Source organism: Penicillium canescens, assembly GCF_028828765.1.
Source record: "Penicillium canescens strain IBT 15451 chromosome Unknown utg000011l_segment0_segment0, whole genome shotgun sequence".
NCBI lineage: Eukaryota > Fungi > Ascomycota > Eurotiomycetes > Eurotiales > Aspergillaceae > Penicillium > Penicillium canescens.
Window position 1 is genome coordinate 1,599,498 of NW_026703973.1, and position 15,714 is coordinate 1,615,211.

The 15,714-nt window shown below is 48.0% G+C and overlaps 6 protein-coding genes across 6 annotated transcripts; 2 read left to right on the forward strand and 4 right to left on the reverse strand.

Annotated features, from left to right (window-relative positions):
• Positions 1-1,246: 1,246 nt before the first annotated feature.
• On the reverse strand, positions 1,247-1,936 carry N7446_013334 (uncharacterized protein; the record flags this gene model as incomplete). The annotated part of the gene is made up of 2 exons (XM_058522075.1): positions 1,247-1,511; positions 1,608-1,936. Coding segments are annotated over 2 exons (594 nt in total), but the record flags the coding sequence as incomplete, so codon positions are not given.
• Positions 1,937-3,612: 1,676 nt separating this feature from the next.
• Positions 3,613-4,647, reverse strand: N7446_013335 (pirin family protein). The gene is made up of 2 exons (XM_058522076.1): positions 4,232-4,647; positions 3,613-4,176 (listed from the first exon to the last, which is right to left on the reverse strand). The coding sequence occupies exons 1-2, from the start codon at positions 4,599-4,601 to the stop codon at positions 3,662-3,664; spliced, it is 885 nt and encodes a 294-aa protein (XP_058365553.1). The 5' UTR covers positions 4,602-4,647; the 3' UTR covers positions 3,613-3,661.
• A 512-nt stretch (positions 4,648-5,159) lies between these two features.
• Positions 5,160-8,242, reverse strand: N7446_013336 (glycoside hydrolase family 115 protein; the record flags this gene model as incomplete). Its single annotated transcript, XM_058522077.1, has 4 exons — positions 5,160-6,800; positions 6,859-6,924; positions 6,977-7,739; positions 7,800-8,242. 4 exons carry the CDS (start codon positions 8,240-8,242, stop codon positions 5,160-5,162), a joined length of 2,913 nt encoding a protein of 970 aa, XP_058365554.1.
• Positions 8,243-8,803: 561 nt separating this feature from the next.
• Positions 8,804-10,580, forward strand: N7446_013337 (uncharacterized protein; the record flags this gene model as incomplete). The annotated part of the gene is made up of 5 exons (XM_058522078.1): positions 8,804-9,103; positions 9,158-9,211; positions 9,266-9,489; positions 9,544-9,842; positions 9,913-10,580. 5 exons carry the CDS (start codon positions 8,804-8,806, stop codon positions 10,578-10,580), a joined length of 1,545 nt encoding a protein of 514 aa, XP_058365555.1.
• A 959-nt stretch (positions 10,581-11,539) lies between these two features.
• Positions 11,540-12,963, forward strand: N7446_013338 (uncharacterized protein; the record flags this gene model as incomplete). Its single annotated transcript, XM_058522079.1, has 4 exons — positions 11,540-11,841; positions 11,936-12,311; positions 12,382-12,499; positions 12,564-12,963. The coding sequence occupies exons 1-4, from the start codon at positions 11,677-11,679 to the stop codon at positions 12,961-12,963; spliced, it is 1,059 nt and encodes a 352-aa protein (XP_058365556.1). The 5' UTR covers positions 11,540-11,676.
• A 77-nt stretch (positions 12,964-13,040) lies between these two features.
• N7446_013339 (flavin-containing monooxygenase) lies at positions 13,041-15,149 on the reverse strand (the record flags this gene model as incomplete). The annotated part of the gene is made up of 7 exons (XM_058522080.1): positions 13,041-13,356; positions 13,410-13,949; positions 14,034-14,291; positions 14,345-14,413; positions 14,468-14,717; positions 14,767-14,780; positions 14,839-15,149. Coding segments are annotated over 7 exons (1,758 nt in total), but the record flags the coding sequence as incomplete, so codon positions are not given.
• Positions 15,150-15,714: the final 565 nt, after the last annotated feature.

Genomic DNA, 15,714 nt, shown 5'->3' on the forward strand with positions numbered 1-15,714 from the left:
GAACATAACTCCAGCCATGATAGACCTAGACATCTGGACTGTACCTATTTAAAATCTTCAAACAATCCAAGCCCACATGGATTGGATCATTACAGAAGAGGCCAATCCTCCAGCAAGCCGGCCGCTTTGACCAATTCGTAAAACTCATCTCGGGCACTGAGCCGCTTCGCAGGAGTATCGAGCCCAACCACTCCCCTATATTCAACACAAAGATTCGATCAGAGTCGATGATGGTATTAATCCGTTGAGAAATCTTGGTGATGGTGCGGTTCTTGAAGATGTCGCTACGTAGGGTTTGCTGAAGAGCTGCAACGGTTTCCACATCAGCCGCGGCGTGATTTGGAAATGATTAATATCCGAAGAGGTACAGTACGTTCCGAAACTGGTGCGCCCACTTACACTCTTTGATGAATTCTCCAACCCCAATGCTAAGTCACACTAATCTAGATTGGGAATTTTTCCGGAGCACCCCTATCAGTTCAATATGTATTATTTCTTACTTAGATTACATTGTATCTTTAATCATATATTTACTTGTAAATCCAACACATCTGACACCTCCTTACACCACCTAGTGTGGGTGGAGAGGCCAACCTTAAGAGACTAGAAGCCTTGATTATCGGGTGGAAAACTAGCATAGTAGTCTATATAAGTAGGCTTGCCGAAGCTGCTTAATATGCCCTACCAAGAATATCTTTTTTCCCTTTGTTGCCTAGACAAAGTGTGTTTCTTCAAAATGGAATCCTACTAGTGAAAGAGAAATTAGACAAAATCTACTAAAGGCGGCCATCTCCGTCGGATCGACAAGGTAATACTAGCCAAGTACACTAGGCGACTTTACAGCTTCCTACCTAGTAATCGGGCCTACCTACTAACGTAGCTTCGAACGGGACACGGCTAGTTATCGATCTACGCAAAAGCCTTTCACTTTTAGGACAATAACCGGTGCGTCTAAGGCGACCGAGAAGCAGTCACCTATGTTCTGTAGGATTGCACCAATCTAAGAGACCTGCGGCGAGAGCTACGGGAGAGAATCGGCGACGCTTTTGAAGGCGTGTCGAGCCTACTAGGAGGCTCTCATGAAGGAGGGAGAGGTAAGCCAGACAACGCCTCTCGAGCATAGATGGTGGAAGACGTATTGGATTTCGCGGAGCCGTCACAACGATTTCGACGTGGCGCGCCCAATGGTACTATACGATGCTCTTAGTCCTTTAATCTAACTAATCGACCATATTTCCATTCCCACGTAAAAGCTGTACCACTGTCTCATGGCCGCCTGCTGCGGCATATGATAACGGAGTTTGACCCAAATGTCCACCATGCCCACATCCACATTTCTATTCTCAAGTAAAAGATTAAATACCGTTTTATGGCCGCCTACTGCGGCATATGATATCGGATTTCGATAGCGACAGTCCTTCATGTTCACATCCACATTTGCATTCTCAAGTAAAACCTTCCCCACCGTATCGTGGCCATTCTGTGCGGCCAAAGATATCAGATTCCGGCCACTGTATCCCTAATTAACAAAATTCTTCATGCAGTGAGCCACTACGGCAAATAAGAACAGTTTTGAGGAAGAAGGGCCAAAAAGAGAATTCATCTACTAGTTTCCTTTTGCCTCTTCATAGGCGGCACGATTTTGTTCCACCAGCTTTCGCCTTTCTTCCGCCGACTTCGGGTCATCCTCTGGCTTTGTCGGTAGAATTCCGGGCGCGGGATGAAAGAGTCCTTCCTGGCTTGTCACCGTTGTACCATCCACATCGCGAAAGTCTGCTTTTTCCACGAGCTCGTCCGGCATGACATCTAGAAACGCATTGATCTGTTTGGGACTAAGTCCGCGGGCGTCAAGGACTTCGTAGTTACCAGAGATGGTACGCAGGACGCCATCCTTTCCGAGATGGGTAAGTCCTCCGCCTGTAGGATCACGCTTCATGTGTTTTCACGAACTCAGGCACGACCTAGAAGTCATCATGTTAGCTTCGTATGCCAAGATATTTGGCGTCGCCGTGATAGGTGGCTGAGATGTACGTTGTACCTACAGGTCTATCAGGTGTGCTTACTCTGCAGCTCATGTTGGAATATGAGATCAAGTACTTGGGTGATTGATAGACCAGAGTTAGGTGAACGTCAAAACTATCAGCATGCCCTAGAGGACCCCTAGTAAGTGCCAAGAGGCGGGGCCGCCAAGTGGGGGCCAAGAGGCACCCTCTGCGGTCAAGGCAACACTAGAGCCGCATGGTGATCGACAGGTTGAAGCACAGTGACATCCACTCAAATCGCGCCAATGTCACCAAAAGAAAACATACTTTCAACTATCTGACGTCTCCGGTGAGTTTTTAGGATTCTAGCAATAGATACGGGATCATTACATGCATAGCCTGATCAGGTATGTCCTATTCGGTGCTAGTCAGTACAAACGCAACTATATCCTGAGAGCGGCTGTGCATTCTCTTGCGTCCACCAGCCTCACCGCCTTATTGAATTGATAGTGAGCTGTAGCCTCACTCCCTTTTATACCGGCCAATATCAATGCTGAGGAACTTGAATTTTGAGATTTGATGCGATAAAGGTATGGATTCAGGAGACCGTAGAGCTGTCTGCTAGTTCGACATAATGAGTGGATATCTCTTTCTTCCCCTAAGGTCTGCCCTGATATTATGACCAATTCCGGGGGCAGATGGAGGAGAAACATAGCTCAGTGACTATGATATCAAGTAGCTAGGCCGGATGGACAATCGGTATCGAATCGGAGTCAACGAATTGAGATTGAGTATGTAGAGGCGCCGTGCCACTACCTTAGACGGAACCGTATGCAGGGTATCTGAAATAATGCGACTAAGGGTATTGTAGTGGGCGAGGAGAGTAGATAAAACAAGTGACTCGATATACCATTTGTACGCTCACGTGATCTAAAAAAAAAAAAAAAGATACTTACACGGTTACACCCACCGATGATGACCAAGGCATCGATGTTGATGAGCCGGGATGTCCTAGGAATGACGGGAGCAACAAGGTCCATCTGATGCTGTAACTGGTTGCTCTAGTAAGCTACCTGACCAACGGCGTAGTAGGAAAATATTCCCGCTCCTAGGAACCGCTAAAGAGTTACGGGAAAATTTGAGGTGCGCGATTCTAGACTATACAGCCTCAACGCCTAGACCATTTTTTATGTCTCTTGGCCACAGAAGGCGTCAGCGAGGCTCTAAGTTCATTCCAGGAGGAGTCACATTATACACGTACGTACATACACCGATACAATACCTGCGAATATTCGCCAAGCACACGGCAAAGGTCCGTATCATCATGGTCATTATGGGGATCAAGGTTATCTCGGACGATGTCTTCGAAGAATGGCGGCATCCTGGGGGATGATAGCCAGGCGACTTTGCAAATCGTTAAGGCTAATTGTAGAAACGTCTAGCCCATCGACGCTAAAAATTGTTAAACATATTTTCAGTAATAATCATCCTTATCCTGAGGTTCTTGACAGAAGTTAGGTGCTCTACAAGGCGGAATTAGTGTTGAATCCATTTGCAGGAATTGTAGGAACGCATCCCAGTTTTATTCAAGTACGTGACCACAAATTAAACAGATAAACAATCATATTATCTTGACAAAAGATGTAAGAATAAAAAGAGTTCATTAAATACATTATAGCTTAATTGCTATCCAAAACTATCACTTCAGCCTCTACCTCTCCGACGCTCTCCACACGAAGCGCATCTCCAGCATTAACCAATGTGACAAAGGCGCCGTCGCCTTCTTCGAGCACGGCATCTTCCCGGCCATCAAGCTTGACCTTCGACTTGCCCTGCTTGGTCATTGGCAGGTGAATGTAAACGTTTCGCTTCTTCTTGGATTCAACGGTCTCGCCCACGCCAACATTCCACTTGAATGTAGAACTGGGTTCAATAATGCCAGCTCCCATGACAAAGTCAGCATGAATGGGGATGGTGCCTGGAAGCTTAGGAGTAGCGGCATCTTCCTGTGCTGGGGTGGCCTGGGGGCCTGCAGCAAGAGGCGACAAAATAGGAACAAACGCCTTGCGCTTATCTTCTTCGCTAAAGGTCATAGTGTGATATTGTGGCTTCAGGCCCTGCTTCCAGGGAAGGGCCCAGATTTGCAGGAAGTGTACCGGCTTGTTGGACTCATTCTGTTCAGAATGAGCGATACCTGTCTCACGTCAGCTCGTGTTCATTATAGTTAGAGCCAAGGCCAAGAGGCTTACCTGTTCCGCCGGTGGTGAACTGTACATCTCCCCGCTTCATGCGGAAGAATTGCTTTCCTTGCTCTCCCTCTGCGCCCTTTTTAATCATGCTGTCACGATGGGTGAGCTCGCCGTTGAGGATATAGCTGAAAATCTCCGCATCACGGTGGGGATGCGTAGGGAATCCATTTCGGGCTGAGACGCGGTCTTCATTCAAAACTCGTAGGCTGCCAAAGTTCTGGAAGCGGTGATCGTAGTAGTTGGCGAAGCTGAAAGTGTGGAATGACTTGAGCCAGCCGCCATGCTCGGCATATCCGCGCTCGCTGGAGCGGCGGAGAACAATTTTAGCGTGGGAGAGGGGGTTCGACATGGTTTGAGACGAATTGTGCATGTACTGTGACAATGTGGACAAGACGGTTTTTTTTCTAATAATAAGCAGAATCCAAGAGGAGTCGTGGGTTTTATATAGGAATTAAAATTATCTAGCAAGCTCCAGAAGCTTGGAAAACCCTGGGATTATGGAAGCATTATCGAGCATCAATAAGGGTGGCGCTAAGCTAGAAGCGGACTAGCGGCTCATCTAATGCTGATGTATTGCTGACGGTTCATAGGCAGAGCTTTCACGGGCTGTGATTGGCTGATAAATATGGGTTCGGTTAAATAGAACATCACTAAACTGTAGTAAGGTTCTCTACCTACGCCAAGTCTAGAGATTATGCTGTCGATTAGCAAGTATCTTCAAAACACTTGATCATTCCGAAATTAGTGATGGTGGCTTATATACAACTGCTAGATAAGCCGAGCGCTCTCTATTGGATACCGCGAATGAGCAAATGCAGTTCAGGTGCCCGACACTGAATATTGGAAAATTGAGGTAACGGCCCCGCAAGCTATGGCAATATATATAAACGATCATTTGACCATTGTTGTCGCATCGCGCGCAATGCGCTCAGTCCGATACGCAAAAGCTCTTAGGGGGACCGAGATAGCTTTCCTTGACATCGCCAAGGTCCAGCACAATCTTCTCTAGGATGATGTTTCGGTGGTTCAACCGGACACTAATTGTATGAGCACCGATTCCTAAGCCAGTGACGGTGTGCTTTCTCTTCCAAACACAGTCCATAACAGCATCTGACCAGCCCACTGCCGGAAGCTTGCCTTTGCTTTGCCCTGGGTCCGCAAGGAGATTATGGAACTCGGTCGGTTGATCATCGATCCTGATCTCATAGGACATTCGTTGGGCTGGATCGATGTCCAAGGTCATGTTGAAATACAAGATAACTGTGGATGGATTGGAATATGAGAATAGGTAGACGGGATATTCCAGGAATGGCGCCTCATTCCCATCCAAGCGGTCGGAATCTCCGAGTGTGACGGCACCTTCGCTTCCGCGACCGAGCTCTGGGTGATGGTTATAGGGAGGGTTCGTACTCATGCCATATGCAGGCACAGAAATACAGCCGTCTGCTTCAACAAAACCACGGAACGAGTCTGGGACACTGTGACCATGGACGGGAAGATGGACGTGCTCATAGTCTCCTTCTTTCGATGAGATGGTGATCAAAACTTCCTCGTTGAAGTCGACCGGGACATGGTTCCATAATATTGAGATCCAAACACGAGCGTCGTCTCCATCAGGGTCTAGTATTCCTTCTGTTATCGAAAGCTGAATCCATGAATATGGAACAGACGAGGCCCAGTGTATGGTCTGCGCTCCCCTGGTGAAGATATCGAACCAGCGCTTAGCTGGGCCATACCGACTCATCGAACCGAGAGTTAGACCAGGAACTAAGTCGCGTCGGCTTGGATGCGTTCGCTCACTCTCTTCATTGATACGCCCTGCCCGGATGCCTTCGTGTCCTTCAACAGCAATACCCATTTGTCCGACAATCAAATTGCTATTCTGATGTCTCTGGACGTAAGCCAACCCAAAGATCGCGTCTCGCGATGGGGCATGCCATGTACTGCCGTAACCCATGTGCGGCTGGCACAGCATATGATTCCATTTACCGTCAAGCAAAGAATGGAACTCCTGCGACAGCTTGAAGTCCGCATCAAACAAGTCCAAGATTTCACGCAAGAGCTTGTTGGCTGTGTTGCGTCGTTGACGTGCATAGAGCTGGTTCCGTCCCTGAGCGACTCGCAGACGGGTGAAAATCGTGCTGGCCTTCACTGGGTGCACAACAAGCTCCCAGAATGCGGCTCTGCGTTCAGGTGGGACGCGCTGATAAAGCGCGTCGACGGCGATATCCAATGACTGCCACCGGGCTACAATATCATCTGCTTCGTTGTAGTGGAGCAATGAAAAGCTCTCCGGGTCGATATGCTCATGTCTTCGAATGCGGACCAGGCGGTCATACTCGTGCCAAATAAAGCTCGCACCTGTGCTCAGCTCCTCGCCGAAATAGCTGGAGGCAGTGTCCTTCAAGAAAACAGGGATATTATCCGCGCTAATGGAGTTGATATCCCATGCCAACTGCATTGCAAAGGTCAATGGGACTTCGATAGGCTTGATGTCTCCAATATTGAAGACCCAGATCTTGCGAGCATTGCGACGGTGCGCCTCAAACAGTTGATGGTATATCTTGCCCTATGCGTGCGTGATGTGTTGTTAGATGGGCCACAAGATCTGAACAAGAGGGACGAACCAGCGAGTTGGAGTTGATCCACTTGTAGCTCCGAGGTGCTCCGACATACTCAAAATGGTAGTATATCTACGACAAAGTTAGCAACTATTATGCAAGCACGGTATGGGGTGAGACATACTCCAGCGCCACCCTTTCGAATTTTCTCAGGCCCAGAAGGTAGCCGGCGTAAAGAGCCAAAATTGTCATCTGCAAACAATAACGTCACATCATCAGGCACAGTGAACTCTCCAGCTTGGTACAGATCCTGTATCTCTTTGTACAAAGCCATAACCTGTGGCACAGCATCCTCACACCCATGAACCTCCTTGAACAGCATTCGCTGCTGCTCAAGCACATCGCGCACGACTCTGCCAGGATCATCAGTTGCCATCTGACGATCGTATTCACCGCGAATACCCAGTGTGAAGTATGACTCTAAGCCTTTGGCCCGCTGCACACCCTCACGGAAGAACTCGATAATCTCGTCCCGGTGTGTTGTCCAGTCCCATGTACCATCAACACGCCCTTCTTCAAACCACTCTGTTGTCGCGCGTTGCATAGGCTCGTGGTGCGAAGTTGACACGCAGATTCCGTATTCGTCGGCGATACGCTGGTTCTCGGGATCATCCGTAAAGAAGATCGCTCCGGGGTTGGGGTATCCGGGCCACATCGCTGGCCACATGAAATTTGCCCTTAACCGCAGGAGGAGCTCATATACTTTTCTGTAGAACTCGTTGTTGTATCCTCCGAATTTCTCCAACACCCATCCCGTCAGCGCGGGTGCCTCATCGTTGATGAAAATGCCGCGGTATTGGATGCTCGGCTCGCCATGGGTGGTCGTCGTAGGTAGCGCGTAGATTTCTGGGTGATGTTTTGCAGGTACGTCGGCCCACCAATACCATCTTTGTGTTCAAAGTCAGCTGGATGTTTATAAGCATTAGTTTATGGTTAAAGTAGCGTACGGAGACACGCCTATTTGGCTAGAGAGCGTGTAAGCGCCGAAGATGGCACCTCTTTTGTCACTCCCAGCAATTACCATTGCATTTTCACAGCCCTCGAAAGGATTCTTCACAACTGCTGTGATGAACGACTCCCACTTGCCCCGAATAGAGCCAATGTCAATCTTCCCTGATTGTTCTAGATGTTTGAGCATCCAGCAGGTGTCGACGCACCCAATAATAATGGCAGTGTTCCAAGGAGCGTCGATTAGAGATATTGAATTATCGACCGTGATTGCTCTGAATGGACTGGCCTTCCCTTTTGTTACCCGGCCAAAGTCCTCTGCGAGCGCTCGACTAGCATGATGAACACCGACGAAGTCGTCGCTGTCTACTAAAATTGGAGCACCGATGAGATCAAGGTGGTCTGGTACAGGGCTGAAAGTGACAAAAGGCTTCTCCAACATGATATCGACGTTGGCTCAGCACTACAGAATAGAAGATCGTATGTATCTGGTGGGAAATAAGAAACCATTCCTCTGGGGCAGTGGGCTCGGCTGCTGTTCAAACTGACCTCTCCAGCGAACCTGTGACGCTTTTCCAAGCGACACTCTCTTCTCCACTCAAGTGGGATGACCTGTTCGGGTTGTTGTTGCACCGAGCAGCCACACCCGGCTGTGGAGCACGACTAGGGCTAATACGGCCACCTCCGTTGCCGACGCAGCTATTAACAGGGAGCCGAGACAAAGATCGGCATTCTCCTGCCGAGTTCTGATGGAAATAATCCCTAGCGCGAGTTGAAATCTGGCCAGCGGACATTCGGCTTGTCATTGAACGTGGGGGCATATCCCCATTGGATCCCCATGGGGGATGATGTTCTACCGAAGCTCGCGACCCCCGGCCTCCACCCCCGCATCCCCGGAACCAGTATGGATAGTCATCAACCTCTCCAGCACAACTTAACAGACCCCAGTTTTCTCGTTTGGGTGCCGCAAGTACCTGAAAAATTTCCAACCACCGGTGCCACAATGACCACCATGAACAAAAAAGACAACCAGGACATTGAGGGAGCCGCTATTTTCCACGATGAAGGCCCGGAAAAAAACCACACGGACTACAAGCTGGTCGATAAAGAGGTCGCCAAATATGCCACAGACACGGCTATTTATATCGACGATGCGACAAACAAACGATTGCGACGAATGATCGATAAGCGCATCTTGGTGGTGATGATGTTCACATACTTGATCCAAACGTTGGACAAGGGGGCAATGTCTTTTGCCTCAATTATGGGTATTGTGGAGGATGCACATCTGGAACATAATCAAGTGAGCCATTATCGTAACTGAGCTTCCTGTCTGCGGAATACTGATTGATTATAGTACCAATGGCTGACGACGGTTGTTTATCTCGCAATCCTGGTCGTTGAATATCCGGTATTTCAACCTACGTAGATACATTCAACTTCCCGGTTGCTGATGAGAGTATAGGAAAACTGGATTATTCAACGGGTGCCAATTGGAAAATGGCTTTCGGCAAACATCCTGCTATGGGGTATCTGCATCACACTCATTTCTGCGATGAAGAACTTCACCGGACTGGTTATTCTTCGAGCGTTCATGGGTGCCTTTGAAGCTGCATGCCAGCCGACATTTGTTATTCTGTCTGCCACCTGGTACCAGCGAGAAGAGCAGGGAAGTGTCATCAACTACTGGTCAGTCTGGATCTCCACTACTATAATTGGTCGTCGCTCACACTCCCCTAACAGGTACATGATGAATGGACTCCAGAATATTGTCGGTGGTCTCTTGGCTTTCGGATTCTCTTTTGTGCCCTCTTGGTCTCCGCTCAAATCGTGGGAAGCGATGTTCATGACATACGGTCTCATCACGGTGATCTGGGCAGTGTTCGTGTATTTCTGGATGCCAGACTCACCCATGAGAGCCAAGTGCTGGACTGAAGAGGACAAACAATTGATGGTAGAGCGAGTGCGCCAAAACCAGACTGGTCTCCAGAACCGACACTTCAGAAAAGAGCAGGTTTGGGATGCATTGACTGATCCACAATGTACGTCATGCCATTTTCATTTTGCTTCCCTCTATCCGTATCTTTGATGTAGTTGCTGACAACTTTTTAGTATACGCATTTGCACTCATTCAACTTCTGACGACTATTCCATCCGGTGGAATTGGTGCCTATGCCAACATCATCCTCAAATCATTCGATTTTACTACTTGGGAAAGTCAGCTCCTCTCCATGGTAATTGGAGCGGTTACAACAATCACCATGGTCGTCTCTGCCTACCTCGACCGCAAATTCCACCAAACTATCTGGATTATGATTGCTTCCGTTATCCCTTCCATCATCGGATCATCGATCCTTCTTGGAGTCCCTTTCACCCCAAGCAAGAGAGTTGGCATGCTCATCGCATACTGGATCTTCTACTCCTTCTTTGCAGTCTCCTCTCTCTCGCTCGCTCTGCTCTCTCGAAATGTTGCCGGTCAAACGAAGAAGTCAATCGTCATTGCCTGTAACTTCGTATTCTGGGCTGCAGGTAACTCGATCGGCCCACAGGTGTTCCGCGATAAAGATGCGCCACGATATTATCTCGCATTCTCGATCTTGCTGGGATGCTTTGGTCTTGTCGTCCTCATTCTTCTCTCCCTGAGAGTCTGGTATAGCGTTCAGAACCGGAAGCGAGATGCTAAGATCGCGACAGGAGAGGTGATTCCCGATGTTAACTATACTCACGGCTTTGAGGATATCACCGATCGGGAAAACCCGCATTTCCGATATGTTTATTAAATAAATTACTGTGCCATTTTGCTTTCTGCTAGATGAGATAGCAAATTCCATATACCCTGTTCCGCAAGCTATTTTGGCAAGTTAATCTTCTTTCCGAGCTTCTAGATCCTCCACATAATATCTGCTGATTATATTGGATGTTTCAGATTATTATGAGGAAAATTATATAAATTGACGAATGGAAATGCTCTGGGTATTGCACAGACAGCGACCAGCTCAGCCCAGGGGCGAAATGGGACCCGAGAAACAAGGCAAGAACTGAACATTAAAACTAAATTAAGCTGTCCTTCGTTGTTTTGAAATATCTGCTATACTTTGTTTAAATATTCATAGTCTCTACTAATTATATGCCGAGGACAGTATTCCTAGTCTGACTACGACATGCCTCTTCCCTTTGTTCCCCGATGGCCGCCCGAAGGTCAACCCCGTCAACGCACCGTATTTACTTGAACCACGCCGTTTTTGACCGAGACTTTAGTAGTGACGATTGGGGTACTCCGATGTTTTTTCCAAAGCCCAAGCCCGTTAGCCTATGTCGCGTACGTGGTACAGTGGAATACTTTCATCTGAACGAAAGAAGGGTGGTAGTCCGAGAGACATCTGACAACCCCTGACAACCCCTGACTACAGATAAAACGACCATAATTCATTGGACTGCGGCAGCTTCGCGAAATATCTTTTTGAGCCTGCCAGGCACACGATACCCGAAGGTATCTGACCGATCGGACCCATGGCGGGGACCAATCAACAATCAAGGCATTATCAAGAGAACGCCCCTGCCCTAATCCTGGCACTTAAGCTTCATGCTAACTCGCGCATATTATACGCCCGCTTATCGTCGCGTGCCCGGGCTCCCGCGGAGACCGCCGACAGCCCTCCACACAATACGAACATGTTAAAATAATCAAGGTTCCGGTTCAGCCACCCAGGAGTATGGGGATCTCCGAAGAGGCTGATAACGCTTTACTTGATAAGCGGCTGATACGAAAATCTGAATATAACTCGCACAATCCATGATCGTCTTCCGATATGGATATGACAGTCTCTCGTCGTCCCCATCGCTCATGCTGGGAAAGTGCGAACATCTCGAGCAACCATGATTGTTTTACCCCGAGAGGCCCTCTATGATGTGGGGCCCCGTCTTCTCAGAGAAGTCTGGGCCCTCACCGGGGTCGCTATTTTCATCATCGCATTGAGAGTAGTTGCGAAAATACGGATCCGGAAATTCGGATTGGATGATGTCCTGATGGTTTTCGCATTGGTTAGCATTTTCTCTCTCCTGTTTTAGTTATTTGAATAAAATGATCTCCAGGATGGTCAAACTTGAGGCCAAAATTGACTTATTTGACCCCTAGTGTCTAGCTATAGTCGGATCAGTCATGATCACCATGGGCGTCCAGTACGGGTTCGGCCGCCACGTGTGGGATATCAATCCCGATCATACCGCCACTGTCATTATGTATGACTATCTGACGCAGACATTTGGTATTGCTGGAGGTACCTTAGGTCGAATTGCCTTCATTGTGTTCGTGGTTGGGCTTCTTGGAACCAGAAAGGCCTATAGAGTGATCTTGTGGGTGCTTGTTGCGCTACAGATCGTGACGAACGGGATGTTTATCATCATACTCTTTGTCCAGTGTCCGGGACATGCTTCGGCTATCTGGTCACAGGACGGAAAAGGAAAATGCTGGGATGTTCGCGTTCAAGCTTACTACGGGTACTACCAAGGCTGTACGTGGTGTCATTCTTTCTGTTATGGTTGTTTCAACATGAAGAAGTTGCTAACTTGCATCTACGGCAGCTTTTAACTCAGCTACAGACCTATACCTTGCGGTTTTCTCCACTTACGTTTTTTGGAATCTGAACTTGAAGTTACAGGTCAAGTTGGGTCTAGTTACACTTCTTGGATTGGGACTTTTGTGAGTGACTTGTCTTTCTGAATCTCTCTATCAAGCGTCCGACTAATGTGAATGTTCCCGGTAGTGCGATGGTTGCGTCCATAATCAAAACCGTGCAAACTCGAATTCTCGCCCACGCTGACGACGACCCAACCACGGCAACCATCAGCCTAGATCGCTGGCTATACATCGAAACATACCTGGTCATTATTACAGCTTCGATTCCCTGCATCCGATCCCTTCTGAGGCCTTTTGGACAGCAAACAACAGGGACTGGGCGGAGTACATATGAATTAGGGTCTCCATATGCAGGAAGCTCCGGGCCTCGGTCCAGGAGGTTGACACCAACTGTACCTGGGAAGGGGATGATGCGTATCTCGGATGGGAATGCCAGCGCGGATGATATTTCGGAATGGGATGGAACGGGCAGCGACCAGGTGGATGAGCTTGCAGCCTCAAAGAAGTCAATACATGTTTATGTGTAGATATTAGATAATTCACAACTTATGAATCAATGATAGTATGATCCACGAGATGTGGGACATGAATGCCAAGGTAGAACTCAAGGGCCCCAAACGCCCTGAACAAAGTAATCTGCCAAATCCCCATCTCCGTTTCTCTCTTCCTCCATTTGACCATTGCCCAAGCACCAGAAGCGATTCACAGAATTATATCGTATATGGAAGTGCTCGCCGCCGATCCTCTCCAGTGACTTTCGGAAATGACTTGTCGTCCCGGCATAGGTCCCAGTAATTAATCCAGAGGCCTTTCCGTTCTTATACCAACTGCGACACTTTTCCGAAAAAGCTGTGCGTTTGAGATACTCCTGCGTCCAAACATTGTAATCATCCAACGATTCTTTCCTGACATCCATCGATCTTCGATGGCGTCAGCCTCTGACAACTATCATGACGGAACGATTGAGACCTACTTAATATCCTCCGTGGCAATCTTCATTGTCCATTTCAAGATGTAGTCACACACAATGGCAAACCCAGTCGTGACAGTGCCGTGGGATACGGGAAAATTTGGCCCACCGATCATAAAATAATTTGGCATTTGATCAACATGAACACTGAAGAAAGCCTCTGGGTCATTCTTCCAATGTTTCCTCAAATCGATTCCATTCTTCCCGATCTGCTTCCAGCGCGGGATGATCGACGTGTCAAATCCTGTTGCGCAGACAATGAGGTCAAAGTCTTCGTCTTCCCCGTCCGATGTGCGGATTCCAGTTTCAGTGACCCGCTCAATATCCTTCCAGCACATTTCAGTATTATTGGCTGAAAAGGCTTCAAGATACCCACTGCCAGGTGTAAGGCGGCGGCAGCCGGGTGCAAAGTCAGGGATGATTCTAGCTGCAATCGAGGGATCTAGAGCCTTCAATTTCTCTTGCATCTGCTTCAATGTCTCTCCCCTGAGAAAATGTTGGAGGGGGTGGTCCTTGAGTGTTGCGTAAGCCCCGCCATTAACACTAAAGTCCAGGTGTCAGAGTTGCACGCGTAAGTGCTAATGAGTTTCGATCTTCGTGATGGGTAAAAACTGGATCAATACTTACTGATTTTCAAGCTCTTTGCGGAATTCAAAGAACGCTTTTGGGTCGCTTTTGAACCGTTCTTGCTCCTCGGGCGTGTATGCAAAGTTATCCCCATTTTTTGTCATTTCGGCATTGATATTGGGGGTGATCCAGGTCGGACTGCGAACATAATTGACTAGTTTGGATACTTCAGAGTGCATGGTGGCAACACACTGTATTCCGGATGCACCATTGCCAATAATCGCCACTCGCTTGTTTTTCCACTCGTACTTATCATCCCTGTCTAAGAATTAGTGCTGGGCAATATTCAAACTTAAAAAATCTGGCTTTACCAATTTGCAGTGTGGACTAATTTCCCTTTGAAGTCAGCCAGACCTCGAATATCTGGCAATTTCCAGTTGCTGACAGACCGGGTTAGCAATCCCTGGACAATGAGAATGAAAATCTATCCTCACTTCAATATGCCCGATGCGTTAACAAAAATGTCAGCTTCGTCCTCCTTAATCCTGCCATTCTCCTCAATCTTCACCTTCCATTTCCCTAAGTCTTCGTCCCATACCGACTCTATAACATTCGAGTTCAACTCAATGTTGTCATCAAGCCCCCACTTCCGGACCGTGTTGTGAATATATTCACGAATCTCCGGACCGGAGACATAGAAATGAGACCAGTATGGATTAGGCTCGAAACGAAACGTATATGCATCTGGTCGGCCAGTCAATCAGTGTTCAAGAAAGCAGTGTGGAACTCCTACGAGCAGCGATATCACTATAGCATTCGCAAAATTAGATATCACCATTGACGAAGAGCATAGATATGTTCTCACCAAGCGACACCCGGGTATCGATTTTCAGTCCAGACTCCACCAACTTCCGCATTTTTGTCGTAGATTTTGTAGTCAATGACATCTGCTAGATGAAGTTCATGCTTGATTTTATGCGCTAGAGTGATACCGGCGCACCCAGCTCCCACGCAGATAATTTTGATTTTTCTCGGGGTGTAGGCGGGTTCTTCCTTGACAGCGACCCAGTTCGGCGGGGTCTCGCCCTGAGCAACACGTGCCGCGGCACTGAGTGGTGCGCTATTGGGGCCTTCCTGGGCGTGGGGGTGATCATTGTGCTGGTTCTGTTTCAATGCTTCTTGGCAAATGCAACTGAGTAGGGGAGCCTTCAAATACCCTCAGACACAGAGCTTCATAAAACTATCTATCTCATTTCCCCTCATTCGACGCGAGGCTGCGTCTTAAGCTCCAATTTGTCCGCTGTGGGGCCCACAGGGGAAGGGCCGGTTACCCGTCCGGGTAAGGCGCGGGAAGGGGGTGTTTCCGCACATCTCCGCTGTCACACCATCCAGGAACTAAGTGTTTGTAGTTTGATTTATGGAAAAGAATACACAATGATGTCATTTGTACACATGGAAAGAGTCACAGTTTAAAGAACAAATGTTATTTAATCTTGCAAGGAGCGTGCAGCACTGATTGCCATGCGCGAAGTCCAAACTTGCAACAGAAACCACTGGTATCTCATTATATTGCTCAATACAAAGTATCCACCTACTTAATTAAACCATTTAACACACCTCAAATTTCTGCGACGGGCCAAAACTGTATATGTATACACTGCAGCCGCAACGTCTTAGTCCCACATCTCGTCTCACCACTGTTCAACATCGTTTACCCAGTTGTGCAGGCTTAGCTTCATGT

Bases quoted from the DNA above. Each gene is read 5' to 3' on its own strand.
- N7446_013335 (XM_058522076.1), bottom strand. From the start codon at position 4,601: ATGCACAATTCGTCTCAAACCATGTCGAACCCCCTCTCCCACGCTAAA. The intron at 4,177-4,231 runs GTAAGCCTCTTG...GACGTGAGACAG, and splicing joins GTTCACCACCGGCGGAACAG to GTATCGCTCATTCTGAACAG.